We start from the raw sequence: 22,685 nt of genomic DNA on the forward strand, positions 1-22,685 counted from the left end.
GAGCGTGTGCAGGTACACAACCCTCTACTGTCTCACTGGAGGTTGACGATCAACCTCGTCGAAGTCATCAGTGGATCAACCTTAACAGGCGGTAGATCCAAGTAGCTCAACCATCCTCTCTTTGGTCCAATCGCATCAATAACCAAAAAAAAAAAAAATTCCAATAATCCTCTAAGTAAATAGACTGAGATCCAAAGGTAATCCATCCATAACAAAAAAAAAGAAGACAAATCTTTATATTCTTTGACCAAAGCAAAATAGAATGTGGCGGCGGGATACGACAGCACGTACTGTGCTTCGACATGCAATACATCGACGTTTAGCTGGAGAATTGAGACACCTTCATCTAATGTTAGCTTATAGCACTAAAAAATAGTGGGGAGAATTTTTTGACAAAAGAGAGAGAGAGAGAGAGAGAGAGAGAGAGAGAGAGAGAGAGAGAGAAACTATTAATTTGGGTGAGAAATTACTTTAAATTTAATAACGATTAAAAAAGAGAGAAGGGGGTTTTCCTTTCAAAAGAAGATAGGTGTAGGATGTTAATAAACACCCTTTAAATTAAGGTGGGTGTCTATTTGCATTACCCAATTATAAATGTTTTATTTTGAGTTGTACAAATATCTATATATGTCATTATGAGATTATGGTTGGTGATACAAGTTTATACAGAGTATTTTGATTTTGAAAAATACTAAAATTATAAAGGATATTCTATCAAATAACTTCAAGGGTTTGATCTAGTGATAAAAAAAAAGTGATATTGGATTCGAAGATTCTGCCTTCCAACTCCGCTACGTTTCTTAGAGAGAGGTAAATGTAGATTCATTTATAAGTATTATTTGTGCATTAAAATCTTTTCTGATTTGGACCGTGGTACCATCCGAGCAACATAATTTTTTTTTAATCAGAAAAAACATCAACCAGTGGTCGCAATATTACCATCAATTATATATATAATCTCAATTTTAATTATGAATCGAAAATAAACATAAAAATCTGAAGGAGAATAGAAAGAAAAAAACAATTGTAAGGACAAAAATTATCATTTTAAAGGCTAAAATAATGTAATGAAATCAAAGTTGCAACAAATGTTATATTTAAGAGATCTAAAAGTCTCTGTTTTTTTTTAGAAATGATATTTGTACAACCATTTGTGACAACTTTTAGGATAACTTTCTCTCTCATACTCATATGATGTTCTTTTTATCTCTCTTTTTCTCTCTTCATTGTTTTTTACTAATAAGAAGAGAGAAAAACAAGGTTGTCATGAAAGTTGTCTTAAAATAGATGTACATATATCACTACTTTTTTTTTTTTTTTATCTGCAGCTGCAAACTTGACTGCAGCTCCTGCTGGTACGCATCTAGCAGCTGTTAACGTACTGTTACTTCTACTGTAACAGATGCTGCTCCTGCTGTTTTCCAACCAACTGCTGCTAGCGCTCTTGCAAGCGATGTTCCAGCTGCTGCCCAGCAGCGGTGGAAGCCTCCTGAGCATGGCCGCATAAAGTACAACGTTGATGCGGTGTTCTCTAGTCACCGTAACAAAACGGGCATTGGTATTTGCATCCGCGACGAAGAGGGAGTATTTGTGTTGGCTAGAACAGTTAGCTTTATTTCTTGGTGTCTATCCGGTTGACATTGGGGAAGCTTTGAGCCTTTACCATGCGCTTCAATGGACAAGCGATATGCACCTTGATAATATTGATTTTGAAGTCGACTCTAAAATCACAAAAGATGCTCTTTATTCGTGTCGGGAAGATATAACCGAATTTGGTAACATCATCACAGAGCTTCCTGGTCTTTTTACTCTTGTCCAAGTTTAGCAACTCTACGGTGGAGTTTGCTAGGCGACAAGATAATGTGGTGGCTCACACTGTTGTAGGAGAAGCCATATTCCTCGCTAGTCCCGCTATTTATTATCATATACTCAATTGTATTGAAACTTTGATTATCAATGAAATACTATAAGCACCTTTCCCACAAAAAAAAAAATCTCTTTTTTTTAATACTCGTGTTCGTCTAAAGGTCTAATTTAAAAAAGGGAGAACTAGTTTTGTAAACGTGATAAAATAAGGATCAAAAGTAAAATTTCTCATTTTATATATGAGTGGCACATATTTGTCTAATTCTTTTATTTTATTTACAAGAATGTCTAATTATTAAACTTTTTCAAAAAAAAATGTCTAATCATTTTTTTTTTCTTTTTGAGGGAATGTCTAATTATTTTATAAGTGACACATATCTTGTAGTATATTGGAAATTCCTAAAACACACCTTAAAATCCTGAAAAATGTTCAAACTCCTCCCCTGTTATCAACTTGAAATCTTTATTCAAAAAATTAAAAAGACCCTTCTTATTACATTCACTCTCATATTAAATTTTCCACACTGATGACGGAGCCATAATGCATACATGCATAGCAAAATAGTCAAGGTTTGTTTGTACAACGTGAAATGCATGTGTTTTATGTTTCTTTCGGCTCTTTTGGACCATCTTTTTTACCTTTCAAAATTATCTTCAACTTTCAATGTAAATAGCACATATAATAAAATGTAACATATTGTACATGCTCAATTTTTTTATTATCACACAAAATATATCATGTAAGAAACAGATATGAGTATATGTCCAATTTTTTTTTCTTTATCCTTTGAAAAAATATAACAAACTAGATCAAATATATGTTACTATAAATATAATCAATAAGAAAATGACCATCATTTTATTTTTATTTTATATACAGACAAGCCAAAATATACCAAGTTGATAAATAATTTCGTTATATGTTTTGACAATAATTTGTAATCGATGTAGGAATAATTTCGATTAATATTTAAAAATTGTAATATAAAGTATACAAACAAACATAATAAATATACACACACATTAGGGCGGTAAAAAGAGCAGATAGAAGGGCACAATAGTGCCCGTCTTTCCGCTAGTGTTCATAACATAACTTATCTCTCTCGGTAGAACTTGTGTAGTGATTTTGATTTGGATATATAACATATTCAGGATCATTTTGTTCAACTTGTTTATTTAACATATGATTTTAAAGCATGATGCTCTTTTTTACAGCTTGTTTGACTCTTTGTGTTTGAGTTTTGTGGAACGAAAGAAATAATAGATTATTCAAGAATAAGGAAAGTTTCGTATACCGGTTGTTGGATAAAATTAAGAATATCCAACAAAATATATATATAATTATTGTGGTCCTTAGTGAATCCAAATTCTAGGAGCAATACTTGCTCGAAACCTCGAAATAGTTTATGCATACTTTTTAAAAGGAATCAATAATACAAATCTAATTTATAGTTATTCTGTCAACTAACAAGAATCCCATTTCAAAACAATATAGTTCATAAATCTTAATTGTTTCAAAATTAAAGTAGCAATAATATTAAATTCATAAGCACAATACCTACTATTTCATTAGAAAAAAAATTATGAGGAGCATTCTACCAAAAAGAAAAACAAATAAGCGAGCACAAATTATACAAAACAAATAGTATATGGATGATACAATCTAAAAATAAAGTTCAATTTATCATGTGAGACTTTTTCTTTTCAATCAATGACTACTCTTATGTTCAATCACAAATGTGATCTATCTTTCAAAAAAAATTTGATATTATTTTCTAAATTTTGCTACTTCAGGAGCACATTCAAGAGACATAAATAATTATTTTTTAATCATTTCGATAGAATTTATACTAAGATCAAATAGATCTTATATATTTGAATTGTGGTCAAGAACTCCACAAACCTGTATGAACAATAATCAAGTAAAAAGATCTTATGGTCAAGAACTCCACAAACCTCTATGTACAATAATCAAGTAAAATCACATTTTTACAATCCTTAAAGGATGATTTAATATTAAATTTTAGTTCTTCAGGAGCTATATTCCTAATCTTTATAAACAATGATCAAGAAAGTTCTTTATTTGAGCGATTCTTCGGGGATCCTTAAAAACAACAAATTAATTCCTCGATAACTACATTACATTCTCAACGTGTAACTCTTCAATACTTTCATTTTAAAAGTTATACAAAGGTAAAATAAATCTTATTTTCAACCATAAATCTATCAACACCAAGGAAGATCATAATTTTTGGAGTAAATTACACTTCCCTCCCCTCAAAGATGCTTGAATTACACTCCACTCCCCTCTTATGTTAAAATATACACTCCCCTCCCCTCTTATTCAAAACATATTAGAAAACTTTTCACTCCCCTTTCCTAAGAGAAGCTTGAATTACATTCCCCTCCCCCCTTATGTTAAAATCTACACTTTACTCTTTCAATATTTATTTTTTATTTCAAATAATCTAGAAAAATAATAATAATCTAACACACTTCGAAAAAATAGTATTACGAGTCTATTTTAATAGAATAAAAAATTAAATACATATTTTCGCTATTTTTTATTTACAATTTCATTAACATGTAGTTTTAAACCCTATTATAAAATATGAAACAACCAAAACTAAATTAAAATATGTGAAAAATTTACTAAAGACAATAAAATATGGTTATTTAAAAGTTAATTTTATACTCTAAATTATCAAATCAATAGCAAAATATTTAAATTTAATTATCATTGACATTTAAATTTTAAAGAAATGAATTGATTTTTTTTAAATGATGGTTCAAAATTATTATATATCATAAAAATATTTGTTTATCTTAAAATAGATTAAAGTGTAGTGAATATTTAATTATTAAGGGAGGGGGTTGTAATTCAAGCATCTTATAAGGGAGGGGAGTGTAAATTTTATTTTTCAAGGGAGGGGAGTGTAATTCAAGCATCTTTGAGGGGAGGGGAGTGTAATTTACTCTAATTTTTGTTATCCTTTAAGGATGTTTGATATTAAATATTTAGTTCTTCAAGAAATATACATATCTCAAACCTTCATAAACAATGATAAAAATATGATTCTTTGCAATCCTTCATGGATGCTTTAATCTTTTATTTTTTTAGTTCTCCAGGAATTATATATCACACATGATCAAGAACAATTCATTCTTATTTGTTATCCTTGAGGGATGCTTCAAAGCAAATTCTTTCAAAATTTGACAAGAATAAACAAGAAATATCTGATACCTGTACAAGTCAAAGAAATTTTTCAACAAAAATTATATGCAAAAATATAAATATAGATCAATCAAGTTAACCATAAAAAAATTAGTTAAATGAATACAATCAAGTTAAACTTGAAAAATAATTTCACATATGATTCAAGAGTAAATAATGAATTGTGATAAAATATATAATTGTGATAGAGATGCACACAATAATCAAAACAAAATAAACTTGGCCAATGGTTAATTTTTGTATAGATGTACAAGATAAGTATTATTCAATATGTTACTAGAATATGGGGAGGGCAGAGCAATATGTTACAAATTATTACACTATAAATAATTTTCGTAGAGATATGGAAAGAAAAGAGACCTTAATTCAAACTTAAGCAACTCAAACATATTGTATTAGGCAGTAATATTCTCGATCAATATGAAAGGAAAAATAAACCAAGCATGATTTAAGGGATTGTAAAAGAACTATGAAGAACAGAAAATGCATGATAATTTCAAAAAGACAATATCTCATACATGCATATGAATCAATATTATACAAACATGGTGCATGAACATAAAAACTCAATGAAAATGATTATTTCACATACAAGCATACATGAATCAATATTACCTTTGATTGATAAAGCTTCGTGCTGATAACATCTTATAAAATTAATCTAAAGTATTGTAAGATATTGTACAACATAGAAGAGTAGAGAGAAACGGATAAAGAGATAACATGGGTCCTATTTATATGATACAAATAAGCAAGTGAAAGATCACATGTAATCAAAGAGCACTAACAATTCATTCACTAATTGGAGTTATAAGAATCCTTATTATCTAATCATAACCTACAATGCACACAACATTTGCAAAACCCTAATCCTTGCATTTGAGCGGGAAAATGTGATTTAACCATATTTAATTGCATTTTTGAATTTCAAATCCTATACCCTTAATGACATAGCGCGGTAAACTATCCCTCACGGCCATTAAATGCACTCTTTAGTTTTTCCAAACTATTTGCATGAAATCTGTACATGACTATGAAGAGTCTCTACATTGCTAATCAATGTTTCCTACTTTCCAATGAAACAGTTACCATTTCCAAGGCATGCACATGGCTCAATGTTACCCACTCTTCTCAATCCAAAGGCATGTGAACCAGCCATAGCAAAACTATTTCCTTCCTTTTGCTCTCTCTCTCTCTCCTATCACGCCATTTTTCTCTGATCTGAGAAATTCATCTTCCATTTTCAGTCCCTCTTCTCTCTCCCGTGGCGGCGCCAAATCTGGCCATTTCATCTCCGCCGCAACCGTGATTCCGACCCACAGAAACCATCACAATTCAACTTCTCCAGAGAAAGAGAAAGATGTCATCGTAATATGAACCGAAATCTTTCGTCGTTTCTCTCTCCCTTCATCGACGATGCTTCTTCTGTTGCTAAATCTTAAACATCCATCATGCTTAATGTTTTATTCCATCGTTGTTCAGATTTGTTGATTTTGTGAATTTTCTCTCAAGGTAATAGTTTTACCCTTTCTATGAATTGAATTTTGTTTCTCTGAAGTTTAGTTCTCAGTTTCACTTTCATCCCCTAGAATCCTTATGGAGTCAATCATTCTTCATTATTCTCAGTTTATCTCCCTCTCCAACGCTTAAGATGACTCAGATTTTAAAAAATCGGAGGTATTGAATGTTCAGGTATTCCCAAAATTGTTCATCTTTTCACTTTCACCTTCTTCATCATTTCGGTGATGATTCAATTTAGTTGGTTAAGGTAAGAATGGAATGGAACGTGTTACATCAGTGTTAGGTACTCCCTCTCTCACTATTTTTCCTCTCATTTGCAAATCTCTACCACCACTTTGTCTTTTTGAAACATTTTCTTTTAACTCAATTTAATTTTGAATTCCTAAATTGCATTAAGAAAGTGATTGTTGATGATGATATCATCAAACACTTCAACATATTATGTAATATAAAATTTTCATGTCAATCAAATTATGTTTAATTCGTATAATGAGAATTATATTAAACCATTATTATTTAGGAATTCACGCTACAACTTTTAATACGAATCCAATTTTTTACAAGGAATGACAGACTCAACTTATACGATATTAACTCTGTCATTCCCTCATTAACTGATCAAAGTGATGAATTTGTTGTATTTGATGAGTCTGTACAAACGAATATGTCGAAGCTGTAACTGTGGAAAGGTGCTGGATTTGTTGATGTGTTAGTTGAAGGATGTTGTTTGTCATTAGTTAACCGTTTTAATTTAGAATGGATTCTGTCAAAATGCATTGCCCATTCAAGAGTTTGAAATTACTGTGATCAATTAGTTGGGCTATATTTGAAAATGAATAATGAGATTTGATTACTAGCTGCAGGATTACTTCTAATTAACTCCTAGAGCTCCCTATGAAGTGTTTTTTTTTTTTTTTTACGCATATGAAGTGTTAAATATTATGTTATTAGTTTGTATGCTATTAGCAAACCCATTTTATCATTACAACATTTTCAAGTTAATAATAAAATGTATAGATTTCCATTATTGGTGATGGCTGTGATAAATTTATAATATTATGCTTCCTAATGGACATGTATAAATAATTGTCTATAATTTGAAGTTTTTCTCTTTTTTTGGAAATCTGATGTGGTTTCCTGGGTATTTTCAGCATGTAAACTGTTTGCAGCAAAGTTTTCTGATGGTACAATACTGCAGCAGAGCATAAAGGCATGCATTTTGTTCCTAGATTTTGATCAATCTCTGCGTAATCTTTCATAGTTTCTATTAAAACTATTTTCATACTTTTTGTGGTGTTGTCTTTCTTTCTTTTGAGTTATGATGTCTTGAATCCCTCAATGCAAGTGTGATTACAATGAAGTATTGGAGTTCTTTACATTTAAGACTCACTATTTGATTTAGTATTTATACAAATTGGATGTATGTTGCCTTTAAGATTTTTTTTTGTTTCGGTTTTAAATAGGAAGGATAAACCATTAAAGTCCAATAGGCTGTGTGATATCTATATATAATGTATTTTCCTTCATGTATTTAGCTATCATGTAAGTGTTGCTGACACATTCTTCCAATGAATGAAAGTACTTAAAGTAAATTCAAGTTTCAATTTTGACTATATTGTGTTTTGGATTTTTATTTTCAAAACAAATAGTAGGATTGTAGTTGTGGCTTATGTTGCCTTTGTTTCAATGTTTTTCCTTATCTGAGTTGATTGTCAATGTTCTATTTACACATGTTTTTCTTCACGTGCTATATATGCGATGCATTTCCTTCGAGACATTGAATTTTCTGTTGCAAATAGGTTTAATTACAAGGACACCGTATATTATTAAAATTTTCTCAAGACATATTCTTTGCTAAATTGACGAGAAATAATCTTGAAATGTAATTTGCATTTGGTTCTGAACATCATTTGCTTAACACCATTTTTATATTTAACATTCCTATAATGATTCATTTTGATTTGAATTTTTATGCATGTTAACAGCTTTGTTTCAGATGTATTAAGTTGAATTATGAATGAGTTCTTTGATTGAAAATTACACAATCATAAGTAGTAGTATGTGTCATTTCTTAGATATCATTACCCTGAACCTATGATTTTTTTTTTGGATGGAAATCTGAACCTTTAGGATTGCTTCAAAAAGTTCTAACTAAAATTTGATTTCAAGTGTTCATTTGATAAAAAATTAATTACAGTTAGCTTAGAGCTTCTTCATTCTTGAGTGTGGGATTTACATTGTAGTTTGGATTGATATAGTTTTTTGCTCTAATATATATTCCTTTAATGTTGCTACTACTTCATGCAGATTTCTATTGAGGCATTTCCTCAAAATTGTTGCAAATTTATCTTGGTGGATGAGGGTGGAGAATGTGTTCCTTACATGTGCAGTGCTGCTTAACATGTGATGGTTTAGTTTTAGCAAGCCTCTGAGATTAACATTGGAATATGTGGTCATTTGTGTTGCTGAAGGGATATTTTCTCTTTCGCTGTTTTCTCTTTCTGTTTTCTCTGCAACTGTTCCGACGTTCTCCTCCATTCCGATTTCTCTCATCACGGCAGCACGGGCGCGAATATGTAACTCCGGCGTCACCGAACAAACCATCGCCGTCGTCAACTTTCATCACGTCATTACCATCACCGCCATGACAATGACTCCGTTGCCGGCAGTCCCCTCAATCCTCTTCAGCGATCTCATCCTTTAGGTACTTCCGACCCCACCTTTATTTTATTTGTGTTTGATTTTTTTTTTTTTTTTTTTTGATTGAAGGTTTGAAAAATCATAAATCACATAACTCATGTGTATATGTTTTACTTGATTAAAGGTTTATGAAGAAATCTTACATCAATATGACAATATCAAGAAAAAGATTGTTCAGGATGCTCTTAATCTAAATAAGATCGATTTTGTTCTTAACCTTAAGCCCAATTGTGATGATTTTTTTCTCTGTTTCTGATTTTGTTTAAATTTGTGAATTTTGATTAGAATTTTTTTTGGAAAGATATTATTGTTTTCGTTGCATTGGGTTTCATGTATTACAAGTCAAAGTAATTACAATAGTTCATATAGTAGTTCAATTCTTACTTTAATGACATATTTGTCTATGTATAATACTGATTATTGAGTTGATTGCTTTACAGGATCAGCAGTGCAGATGTCCAGGTCACACAGGGCATTAGCCAAAATACTTCATCTAGTGTTGTGTCGTTGGTCGATGACATGCTTCAATCTCGCAGAATGACTATTGAAGACTTAATCGAAGCATCAGATGTATGAGAACTTAATTCCATGACTACCTGTAGTTAATCTTTTCATATTCATTAACGTACCATAATACACAATTCACATAAATGCCATGGAATTGTTCTTGCAACTGTGTGTGACATCGAAAAAGAGTTTAGCTGGTATTATCAGGCGGTACAAAGTGTGCGGTTAGAGTGAAGACTATTGATGATCGACTCTTTTGCCCGAAGTGTAACACTAGGAGGAATGTTATGCCTAGGTTTGTTTTTATGCGACTCTGTTTAATCAATTCCATATTTTGTCGCAAACATTGTTTATTTTTTTCCTTAATACTGTTGTTGTTAATTAATTTGTAGGTTCAAGGTGCACCTGCAAGTAATGGATCACACAGGGTCTACAAGTTTTATCGTGTTTGACCGCAATGTGCAGACTTATGTTGGGAGAGGTGTTCAGGATTGAGTTGATGCACAAATATTTATAAGATTCAGTACTTTTTATTTTTTTTGATTAAAAATATATGATAAGCTTTGTAAAAATCGTGTAAGTTTGGAGATTGAAAATATATGATAAGCTTTCTAAACACCGCAATTTAGGAGATGCACTTTATTAAAGTGATTGATCACGGTTAGATAACCGCTATTTAGATCGACGTGTTACTAAATAGCAGTGATAATAATAAGCACAATGAACAATAAACTTCTTATAAATTGTGGTGCGGCTGTGCGATCGTTATCTGATACTATATGTGTAACATTATTCATGTGTATATGCAGAATAACAATGCAGCTGATTTTCCTTCTGAGCTTGATATTTTCTATGGGAAACATATGCTATTCAAAGTTGAGGTAGCTGATGGAAATCTTATACATAATTGGCGCAGCTACGATGTTAAACGAATCAGTGATGATGGGGATATGACAAAAAGGTTTATGGTTCCACATAATATCAAGGTGCTATGTTCATATACAATATCCATATTGTAATCAACCTATTATACGATGACTGTTTATGATAGTTACCTTAGTTCTGTCTAAAGTTTTGTCCTATAGCAAAATTTGCATAAAAAACTTGATTTCTATAATGTTTTTTTACAGTAGTTTTAAATCACGGTAATTTTAAAACTAAATTTTTTATGAGTTTCCTTTACGGATGTTTCAATCTGCTTATGGTAGGCTTATTTTGTTTATTGTATCACGAAGGTTGAGGGCGTTGATTCATCCAAGCCTGCCGTTAATCAAAAGGCAACTGATGTCATATCCAGGTGAATGATTATGAGAAAGAGGATGAACAGACACCCTTGAAGCAAAGTTGCGGGGAAAAGATCGGCTGAAAAAGGTGTTTCAGAGCTGATGGCTTATGAGTTGGATGGCGATGAATCTGCCACAAAATCAGTCAAACTGAAAAGTGTGAAGCTTGAGCCCAAATATTAAGAATAGTGTCATGTTGCAGTCCGTTTCATCAATTATTTTAAAAATTGTTTGAATGTTATGGTTTATTTCTTCCGTATTGTTTTTGTTTCTTGAAGTACTATTGGTTCGTGTTACTTTAAGTACCGTTTATGGTGTATGACATTTCTTATCCGTCTTTGTTTAATTCTAAAGTTATCCTTTTTTGATCTATTCAATACCTTTGTTAGCACTCTTTTACAATTATGAGCAACCATACCGTAGAAATTGCATGTATATTCAATTTTATGACAGGGTCTGTTTAGAAGTACATTACTAACCTATTAGAGGATCTGTGCCCCCAGGGGTATATATATATTTGCAGTTGTATTGTACATCAACATTGATAATGCCACTGCATGTTTATTATGTACAACTATGATCCTCATTCCCAGTAAGGTTTTAGTAGTGAATTGTAAACTGAACAGAAAATTGGAATTTCTGTCGCGTCTAATGTTGGTGGTTTATGGAACTGTTATTTTGTTTGTATAAGTAGCAAAAAGTATATGATAAGTGATATAAATAGTGTCATTTTAGAAGTATTAGGCAGTGAAATATGTTTTTTTCCCTGCAATTTGCTGCCCTATTTTAATTCAGTTGCATATTTGTTAAGAAATATCCTCATTCACCAAGATTAGGCATATGTGACTAATGTGATTCAATAAAAAACCAGATCCAATAAATTGGTTGTTAATCTAAAACGAATGCCGTTTTTCTCTAATTGTCTATATATATATATACTTATATTAAAAGAAATGTCCCTTGAATTTACCATTTTGCCCCTATAAGGGGCAATTTGGTAATCTACTTATTGGTTAAGTTTTTTTTTTTAACCATGGCCTATGAATTTCCATTTTTGCCCCTAACCAATTTTTTTTAATTACTTTCTAATTTTTATATTTTTAATAACTTTTAATTATTTTCCAATTTTTATATTTTTAACTATTTTTCAATTTTTTCTCCCAAATTCAGTTGCTTCTACATTCTTTCGAAGAATTTTCTTTATGCCGTGATTATCTAAGGTTATTATTTTACCTTAGATAAACATTAAATGTAAAAGTGTGGAGCAAAAAATTAGGTTAAAATTAGAGCTGACATTTTGCATAAATTAAATCTAGAGTTACTATTGTAAAGTCACGCGAAAAAATAGGTTAAATCTAGGGTTAATATTACGTCACAGGTTAACATTTAGAAATAAGAGATGACATTTTGCTTAAATTAAATCTTGGGTTAATATAGTAAAGTCACACGAAAAAATAAGGTTAAATATAGGGTTAATATTGCGTCACAGGTTAACATTTAGAAATAAGAGATGCCATTTGGCATAAATTAAATCTAGGGTTAATAAAATTTGTTTAGTAAAATTAAAGTGAAAAATTAGGAGCGATTTGTTTATTTTGATTTCCCTAACAATTAACGTTAACATTTTGATTAAATTAAACAGGGTTAATTAAATAGGGTTAATATAGTAAAATTAAGCAAATAAGTTAGGTTACATCTAGGGCAAAATTTTGCATTCAGGTTAACTTTGAGAAATAAAATAGGTTAAGTATTGCAAGACGGGTTAACATTTATAAGTAAGATATTAAGTTAACTATAGCGAGACGGGTTAACGGTTATTCCTTTCAAAAAAACAACATATAATTGGGAACATACTTTTATTTTACTTTAGATAAACATTAAATGCAAAAGTGTGGAGGGAAAAATTAGGTTAAAATTAGAGATGACTTTTTGCATAAATTAAATCTAGGGTTAATATAGTAAAGTCACACGAAAAAATTAGGTTAAATCTAGGGTTAATATTGCGTCACGGGTTAACGTTTATAAATGAGCTGACATTTTGCATAAATTAAATCTAGGGTTAATATAATTTGTTTAATAAAATTAAGGAGAAAAATTAGGAGCGATTTGTTATTTTGATTTCCCTAACAATTAACGTTAACATTTTGATTAAATTAAATAGGGGTAATACAGTAAAATTAAGCAAAGAAGTTAGGTTAAATCTAGCGTAAAATTTTGTGTTCGGGTTAACTTTAACGAATAAGAGACTGCAATAATTGTTATGTTATTTTTTATGTAGTGCTTTAGACTCTGTGTTGCAAATTTTTTGTTTACGCAACTTTGATTTTCACATTTATAAAGGGTAACAATTTTCCGTAATTTATAAGATTTCTCCTTCATAACTAAATTTTAAAAAAATACGTTATTCAACCTGTGCAAAGCACGGGTTTATAACTAGTTAATTTAAAAAAAAAAACCTTCTCTGTTTAGTGCTTCCACTATCCTGCGAAGACCATTGGTTTAACGAAATTGGCAACCTATAGCTGCTTAGATATTGTTAATCCTTCTCCCATATGCTAAATTATAATGAATATACAAACTTCCGGATTTTTATTTCTGAACAAACTATTATTATGCACATATTTAATTTCGAAGATATCAAGTTAATATGTACAAATTTAACTTCCAATTGTATGCAATATTTCACACCATTCTATGTTTTATATTAAGTGCTTGATATATCATCCATGCATAAAATTGTGGTTATGTTTAGAAGGAGATTTTCTGCAATCTACCGATTTAAGGTCTTTTTTTATTGTATTTTTTTTTATAAACAATTTATTTTGTACCGCAAGCATATTTTAATTTGGGTTAATTAAGTATTTAGTCCCTATAAATATTCACAGTTTTGTTTTTAATCCCTACAAAATAAAATCACACCTTTTAGTCCTTATAGAATTTTCCATCGGCATTTTTAGTCCCTATAAATTTTTCCATCAGCCCTTTTAGTCCCTGTCAAAAATTTTCATCAATAGTTTTGGTCCCTAAAATGCTTAAGGAAAATGTCACAGAGACTAAAAAGTGTGATTTTATTTTGTAGGGACTAAAAACAAAACTATGAATATTTATAGGGACTAAAAACTTATTTAACCCTTTTAATTTCAATATATTTGCATGTTTTGTTTCCAATCGATATGACCCGTGCGGCAGCACGGGTGGATGGTCTAGTTAGGAATATCACGAATGGACATCCACCAACATTATTATTCATAACATATATAAGCATTTTTGGATGTGTTGTCAATGTTTCAATTGCTCCAATATAATGCACTTAGATGGGTCGTAAAAGAATATTGGAAAACTATAATTGGTATGAATCTCCATCTAGTCTAGTATAAAATATTTTGAATAAATGATTGGAGTTCAATTTCAAGCCAAGTAGGCTGATTATGATTTAATAAATTAGTTTTTTCAATATTAGGGGAAAAAATAAGCAGCTGAATATATGGACCAGAAGTTCAAATGAATCATTTAAAATAATTATTATTAATAAAATACGAATATGATTATATGAACCATAAGTTCAAATGTATCATTTAAAATAAATTATTATTCTTTCTTCTTGATCCTCATATAAATCAGCAGGAACCACAAGTTCAAGATATGGTTTCATTTGCAAAGTTAAACAAACAAAATATCAGTTGCTAATACTGCAATAAAAATAAAAGATGTCTCATTTGGACAATATAATATTACAAATGAATCTAAATTGCATCCGAACGGATTAGATACTTGGAATTTATGCTATGCAAATAAAGAGATCTCGATAAATTATGTCATGGATGAAATGCGATGGAACCAGAAAAACAAAGAGTCAACGTTGATGATGTTTTTAAATAAAATATAGCGCTATATGTGAAAAATGATAATGAGAATCATGAATCAAAGTCTATTACGGATTATAGAAAAAAGACAATATAATGACTGACTTAATGAAAAGATGGCATTTTATGCAAAATTAAACTAGCTTTGCAAAGCGAATGGTTTTTGGACCAGTAGTCCATGAATATGTGAAAATAAAATTATAATTTTGAATTATTTATAAAGTTGGGCACATTGTTCAAGAGTATTGGTGAAATCCTACTATTAATTTTGAAGAGACATATTCACCGGAAGTGAATTCAAATACAATATGATACTTGATTAAGTGTAGCACCATTTGAAAGCTTCAATGTATATATGAGGTACATCTTACAATATATTTATATGACTAACTTGATATTTTTATGTAAAATTCTTCGAGTGAATATTTTGAAAAGAGAGATATAAAAATATATGATTTGTCCATTTGAAAATAAATCTGAGAACTACTGAAGAATTTTTGAAATTTGAATTCTTAAAGAAAAGAAATCAAGATGAAATATGTAGGAATGGTAAATATTTATTTGAGATTGTTAGGTTTGTATTTTGTGATTGACCGCATTTTGTTAAAACAAGTGTTCTAGCAAGATGTTGAATAAGATGTTTTGACATGTTGGTACGACATCGTAGCGTGCCTTGTTTCACTTTCTTGAAAGATTTGTTTTAAGCGTGAGATCTCTGAAGATTCTATGAAGATATGATACACGTAGAGTGTTGACCAAGAAGCGTGTGTTTTCTGGAAGCAGCAAAAGGCGGCTTAAGATTTGTCGTGTTTCCTTATAATGGATTTCAAAAAATTTAAGGAAACAATATACATGCTTCCAGAATATTGTGTTGAAGACCATATTGGATAAGTTGTGTGTTTAGCTCGAATTGTTCATCAAGCCCATGCTATTCTCAGACTATATAAAGGAAGACTTTAAACCTAAGAATACTACTGAAGCCGCATTTGTGAAAGTGTCAATTAGGGTTTTAGTCTGTCCATTGTTGTTTGTGAGCTACTCTTGTATCACGTTGATGCTAGAGTTGGACTGATAGTTGAGTTGTAATTGTGAATCACTTGTCAGCTTTTACGCAAGAGTGGATTTTGTTTATTGGAGTGTGTCTCCATCTTGACTGTATTTGTTATCACTGGTGATTGATTGATAGGAAGTGGGAGGGGTCCCATATCTATGTGTGGCTTAGATAGAAATACCACGGGTAGTGATTAGAAGAGAAGGAAAGTAAACCGGAGGTTGTTTACGTATGACTTCAAACTAATACTATTATAGTGGACTTCCTTCCAGGCTTTGATGCCCCCATATGTATGTGACGTTGCCACGAACTTGATTAGAATAACTTGTGTCATTTACTTACTGTAATTTATTTTAAGTTTGTTAATTATTATTTATGTTGTCACGAAAGGGTGGAAAAATACCCAAGCCCGCGGGTGCCCGTTGATAAAATCTGTCATGGACACGGGGTAGGTAGCTAAACAGATATCCACGGGTATAATAAACGAGTATTTGACTACCCATTATTATATGGATACGGACACGGATTTGATTGTACCCATACCCCACGAATACCCATACCCGATAATAAATTAAGTAAATTAATAAAATATCTTTATATATCTTATCTTATCTTATTACTTAAAGTTGTTATCTTATTGAAAGAAATTTTACCGCCCACCTAAGATTCCTCATTAATAACCTATTTTTATTTTTAATTTTTTTAATTCATCTTATTAAGTTCACCATTTCCACTTTATTCACATCATAAAACATATCCTATGGATTATGTAAGAATCATGAATTTTATATGGATTATGTATGATTTATGAAATTTTGAATGGATTATGTATGGATGTTTAAAAGTTGAAGTTTTTGGCAATTAAAAAAAAGTTATTATTTGTACCAAAAAATAAATTAATTAAAAAATTCATGGTACCCATGAATACCCATGGATACCTTAATACCCACGGATACCCGTATAGTGGGTACCAGCGAGGGTACATGGCGGGTGCGTATATCATATTTATCCAACAAGGCGGGGACGAGTATCATACTATCCGTATCTATGGGTATCCATTGACATCCCCAGTCACAATGTCTTGACATTGCATTCGACATTCCTGGTGTCTTGACATCGTGCTCGACATCTCTTTACTGCGTGCCATAATTCTAGAGATTACAAGTTTATTATTTTTCAAAAGCATGAACTTTATATACCTAGGTGATAAAATTATTATATATGGACAAATGACATTTGTTGTGCACTAAAATGGGTGTAAAGTCACTAGATGTAGACTAAGATCGTTTGAAAATTTAAGTAAATATTGAAGAACTAATTGATTCTGTAGTACCATATTTTAATTCAATTGAGGGATAATAATTTATCTTGCTAATTATTCATGTTATTATATAATATATATTATTTGTTATTTTAAAGATGTAGGTTATTTGTCTGATCCTCAACATTAATGGGGTTTGATTGAGGTCTATGACCGGAACACATAGAAGAAACTTCCGGTTTGTCTTCAAGAAGAAGAAACACAACAATCCTTTATAAATATAATACCAAGAGCATTGCTTTGTTGAAAGGATGGTATATTAAGGTCGATAGAACATAAACATTTTTTATTTTTATTTCTTTTTCTCAACAAATTTGTTTGTGTGATAATCTTAAATGTATTTTACAAAGTAACTCCCAAGTAAAATGTTTGAGCAGCTTTTTTTTTTTGTGGTGTCCGGAATTTGAACTCCGGATCTTACATATATTATGCATTGTTCTTATCAACTAAGTTAAGTTCACGGGGACAAATGTTTGAGCACCTGGTACAAAAGATCGGTGTTCATCGTATCAGAGATGATTGTTTGGTTGAGAGGGAGAAATAAATATATTTTCACTTTTTTTTCCTTCATTATGGTTTTGTCATACTGAATTTTCCTGGTAAGGTTTTTAATGATGCAAATATATCGGATATTTTACTTTTTTTTCCTTCACTAAGATTTCTCCCATTGAGTTTTTTCTTAGTAAAGTTTTAATTAGACATATCATTAATGGACATCCAAGGGGAGTGTTACGAATAATAATAATAATAATAATAATAATAATAATATGATGTAGATGTCCATTTTCCTAAAGCTTTCTATGTTTCTTAACTCCTATGAATGAATGTCTCTATTCATTGTTATTGCCACTTAGTCTTCCGACTCTTCATATACTTTTTTTTTTTTTAGGGAAAACTCTTCATATACTTTTCTTAACACATTTGTGTTTTATAAATAAAATTTATTTCAATGTAAAAAACACACTTATAAAAAGAATACATAAAGCTGTCATCTTATTCATCTTTGATCTTATCTTTTTAGTTTATTTAATATTGAACTAAGAACCGGTGGACAACTTCACTCTTTTTTAAATCACAAAATCATCATCGTGTAAAACGCGGATCATAAAGAAAAGAAAAGAAAATCATAAACTATTACTGCATGTTACTAGCTGTCTCTATATTAGTGATTCGAAGATAGGGACCTAATGTGAGAGAAAATTTCGATAGGTGCATTATTATTTTTTTTTTTTTTTTGAGTTTAAAATTAAAATATGCTTTTTTTATTTTTATTTAATTCTATGACTAAAAGAACATTAAAAACGAGAAAAATATTTTAAAAAGGGGGCTGCCATGTACACTATTGGAATGGTAAAAAAGATAAAGTAGTTGTTGGTATGAAAAATTCTATGGTTTATATATTTAAAAACCGAGTCCTGTAGTTTATTTTCTTCCTAAATCAGACAATTTTATAATTGTTTTGAGTCTTTTATTCATAAATCATGTAATTCGATAAACAAGAAACCTCATGGAAAATTTTGAAGTCTCCACATGAATTTTTGTTCAACTTATTATTAATCAACGGTAAAAGAGAAAAAGTGGTTGTAGGTATGGAAAATTTTGAAGTCTCCACATGAATTTTCGTTCAACTTAGTAGTCCATTCGTTTCAAAATATAAGCAAATTTTACTTTTTAGGTTCATTCAATTAATGATGTATATGGTTTATAATATGGACCACATACATCATTAATTGAATGAACTTAAAAAGTAAAATTTGCTTATATTTTGAAACGGATGTAGTAATTCACTGTAAAAGAGATAAAGTGGTTGTAGGTATGAAATTTTTTGAAGTCTCCACATGAATTTTCGTTCAACTTAGTAATTAACCGTAAAAGAGATCAAGTGGTTGTAGGTTTTTTAACTGTCATGCACAATGCGAGATTAGGTTCCTTTGATTCAGACCTTAACGACGATTAGGGTATCCGTAAATCTCATGTGCCTTCTTTGTTGGAATTAATACAGTTAATTATTAGTTTATGATCTGTCTTTGATCAAGAAAGTAGGATATGACTCCATGACATAATCGTTGGAAGTTTTAATTTTAGAAAGGAAAAAAACGTGTTGCAAAAAGTCTACTTGGTAGGCTGGATGCTAAATTATTCAATATTTACCAGTAGTTTTTATTTACAATTAGAATAAAGTTTATTTTATACAATAAAATAAATGTACATAACCTTATCAGAGACCTTATAAAAGGATTGCTCAATCGATCTAAAGTAATCAAACTAACTAAACACAAAGCACAATATGGATACAAAAAGGCAAACATTGATCCTTTTATTAGTCTTAACAATATATATATTTCCCTTCACTATCAAAGCATCATCAAGTGGTGGCATTGCCGTCTACTGGGGCCAAAACCTAGGAGATGGCAACTTGACATCAACATGTGACACAGGTAATTACGAGATTGTACTCTTAGCTTTCCTCAATGTCTTTGGAGGAGGAAGAGTCCCAAATTGGAACTTTGCAGGCCATTGTGGTGACTGGAGCCCTTGTACAAAACTCGAACCCGAAATAAAACACTGTCAACAAAAAGGGATCAAAGTTTTACTTTCGATCGGAGGTGCATCTGGATCCTACTCCCTTAGCTCACCAGACGATGCTAAAAATGTTGCTGATTACCTCTATACTAACTTTCTTAGTGGTCAATTTGGTCCACTTGGAAGTGTTACCTTAGATGGTATTGATTTTGACATTGAAGGAGGTAGCGATCTTTACTGGGATGACCTTGCTAGGAATCTTGACAATCTAAGACAACAAAACAGGTAATGTTTTTTGAATGAGAAGTTTTAGCATGTTAATACTAGTAGTTTGTCCGTCTCATATTATGTATTTTTAAGATTATGTCCATTTCTTAAGAGCATCATTGAGTGTACAAAATTTTAAGATAAAAATGAGTTTAATTTCACAAAAATATTTTTATTAATGGTGGTTAGTAGTGGTTTGAAATAAGGGGTAAATATGGCAACAAAGCCCATATATGTGGGTACCCGTCTGTACCAAACTTAAATTGACGGATTTTCCCTGCTTTGATTGGGTTTGAGTTTTCTTCGATTTCAAAACACGAGTATGAGACCGGTAATGGACATATAAGTACCCACCCTTAACCCATACCCAAACCCGTCTCGAATGTAAAAAAATCAATTTATTATCCTTTTTATATAAATAGAAACTCCAAACCTAAATCATTTCACTCACACTCTCAATCTTTCAGACGACACTCACTTCTATAAGTTCTTTCTCGTCTCCTTCCACATTTCACACCCTGGGTCTCTCTCTTCCCCATAACCTAGTCATCGATCATCATCATTTCTTTGCTGAATAATGCAATACAACATTGAGCCTGAGGCTGAAAAATACTTCTTTTTATTAAAAAATTTATCCACTGCGGGGATGAAGATGGTACGGAGATACACAAATCGGTCGGGGATGAGGATGAGATTCAATTTCTCATCCCTATTGAGTATGCGTAGGGTAACAGGTAAGTATTTGAGACTATGGTATGAGAACGGGGAAGTTAAAATTCTTCCCCACCTCGCCCCATTGTCATGCCTAATAAGGGGTGCCAACTTAGTTTGGATGTCTGGTAGTTTCTTTGATGTTTTTATGCTCTTAATTTAGGAAACAAATAGTGGTTTGAGATAAAATAAAGGCAAAATTACACAATTAGTCCCTTAACTTTATTTTAGGTAACATTTTCGTCCTTTATCTTTTTTTTGTCACGATTTAGTCCTTTATGTTATAAAATGACAATATCTTATCATTTTTTATGAGATTTTTTTCAAAGAAATTTGATTTTCTAGACTTGTATGATGAAGATTTACGTTTGCCTAAGAGTTTGATGATTTTTTTTTGGAGTTTTTGATTATTTTTTTCATAAAAAAGGATAACTATGTTGTTATTTTATAACATAGAGGACTAAATCGTGACAAAAAAAAGATAAAGGACGAAAGTGTTACCTAAAATAAAGTTAAGGGACTAATTGTATAATTTTGCCTAAAATAAATACATATGATGATTTGATTTTTGATATGATACGATACGGAAAATGTTAGAAAGTGCTCTTATTAAGAAGTTTAAAGCGAAAATTTTATCTTGGTAATTATGTATTTTGCACGTTGATGGGATATAAAGCAACTTTTTATATATATAAAACTTATCAATTGTTTCCTTTTTTGTATCATTAAAAAGTGCCCTAAAAGCACTTCTTAGCTTGACTCGTATAATATTTATCATAAAAGAAAATAGCTTTCCATTCAATATATTTTTGAATCCTTTTTTGCCTACACCCTAACTAAAATCAACCTTTTATCTCTTGCAGGTACTTTTACTTGGCATCTGCACCCCAATGTTTTATGCCAGATCACTACCTTGACAAAGCTATCAAAACTGGCTTGTTTGATTATATACTTGTTCAATTCTACAATAATCCTCCATGTCAATATGATATAATAAACTCAGATGCTACATTGCTCTTACAATCATGGAATGATTGGACATCTTTAGCTTTACCAAATAATACCGTTTTCATGGGACTACCAGCAGCACCTGATGCAGCTCCTTATGGTGGTTATATACCACCAGATGATCTCATTTCTAAGGTTCTTCCTTTCATTAAACCAACTTCGAACTATGGAGGAATTATGCTTTGGGATAGATTTCATGATGTTGGAAATGATTACAGCAATCAGATAAAGGAGTATGTTAAACGATCTGTTCTTCGATTTGTGACACAAGTTTCTGAGGCAATAGTTGGATCTATCTCGGCAGCTTTGAACTCCATGTTTCCGAATTAAATCATATTATAAATTGATAGTAATCGCGTAGCTCACTATATATATATATATGTATGTGTATGCAATAAGACAAAACTCAGATCCTCTACGACCAACTTTACGATGGTTATAGATCGTTAGATTAAGAAAAAAAAGTGATCAGGATCACTTATTATGCTTTGTACCTTTATGCATAATATGTACCTAGTTACACTTTGATTCCCTCGGTTTTCATGTAACCGGTGGGAATCAAAACATCTTATGTATGTACTGGAAGTCACTTTGAAATTTGAATAACATTGTGCGTTTTCAACTTAAATTCTAACCAGTCTATGTAATTCACAAAAGTGTATAAGAACAACTATATTTTTGTAAGTTTTTTCGTAAAACATTTTCTTAACAAAATATGTAATATAATGTGAACTCGAGTATAAAGTTTTTTAATCTGATGAAGCGTCACTACGTGGTTATACTTAATGGCAGTTTGATTTTTAGGGCAACAAAGGAAACAAGGCAGTTG

The 22,685-nt window shown here is 30.9% G+C and overlaps 1 protein-coding gene and 1 long non-coding RNA gene across 4 annotated transcripts; both read left to right on the top strand.

The window, feature by feature from the left end:
- The first annotated feature begins 6,134 nt into the window (after positions 1–6,134).
- On the top strand, positions 6,135–11,473 carry LOC25486442 (uncharacterized). 3 transcript variants are annotated; one of them, XR_003009267.2, is made up of 7 exons: positions 6,135–6,613; positions 6,691–6,793; positions 8,930–9,326; positions 9,763–10,124; positions 10,222–10,310; positions 10,639–10,815; positions 11,065–11,473. It is a non-coding gene; the product is annotated as an uncharacterized lncRNA (long non-coding RNA). The 3 variants fall into 3 exon arrangements; XR_003009266.2 differs by having other exon boundaries at positions 10,222–10,815; XR_005644101.1 differs by having other exon boundaries at positions 6,728–6,793; positions 10,222–10,815.
- An 8,128-nt stretch (positions 11,474–19,601) lies between these two features.
- Positions 19,602–22,484, top strand: LOC25486443 (acidic endochitinase). Its single transcript, XM_013608021.3, has 2 exons — positions 19,602–20,155; positions 21,712–22,484. Exons 1-2 carry the CDS (start codon positions 19,635–19,637, stop codon positions 22,184–22,186), a joined length of 996 nt encoding a protein of 331 aa, XP_013463475.1. The 5' UTR covers positions 19,602–19,634; the 3' UTR covers positions 22,187–22,484.
- The last annotated feature ends 201 nt before the right edge of the window (positions 22,485–22,685 follow it).

The sequence above is a fragment of the Medicago truncatula genome, chromosome 2 (assembly GCF_003473485.1).
Source record: "Medicago truncatula cultivar Jemalong A17 chromosome 2, MtrunA17r5.0-ANR, whole genome shotgun sequence".
Lineage (NCBI taxonomy): Eukaryota > Viridiplantae > Streptophyta > Magnoliopsida > Fabales > Fabaceae > Medicago > Medicago truncatula.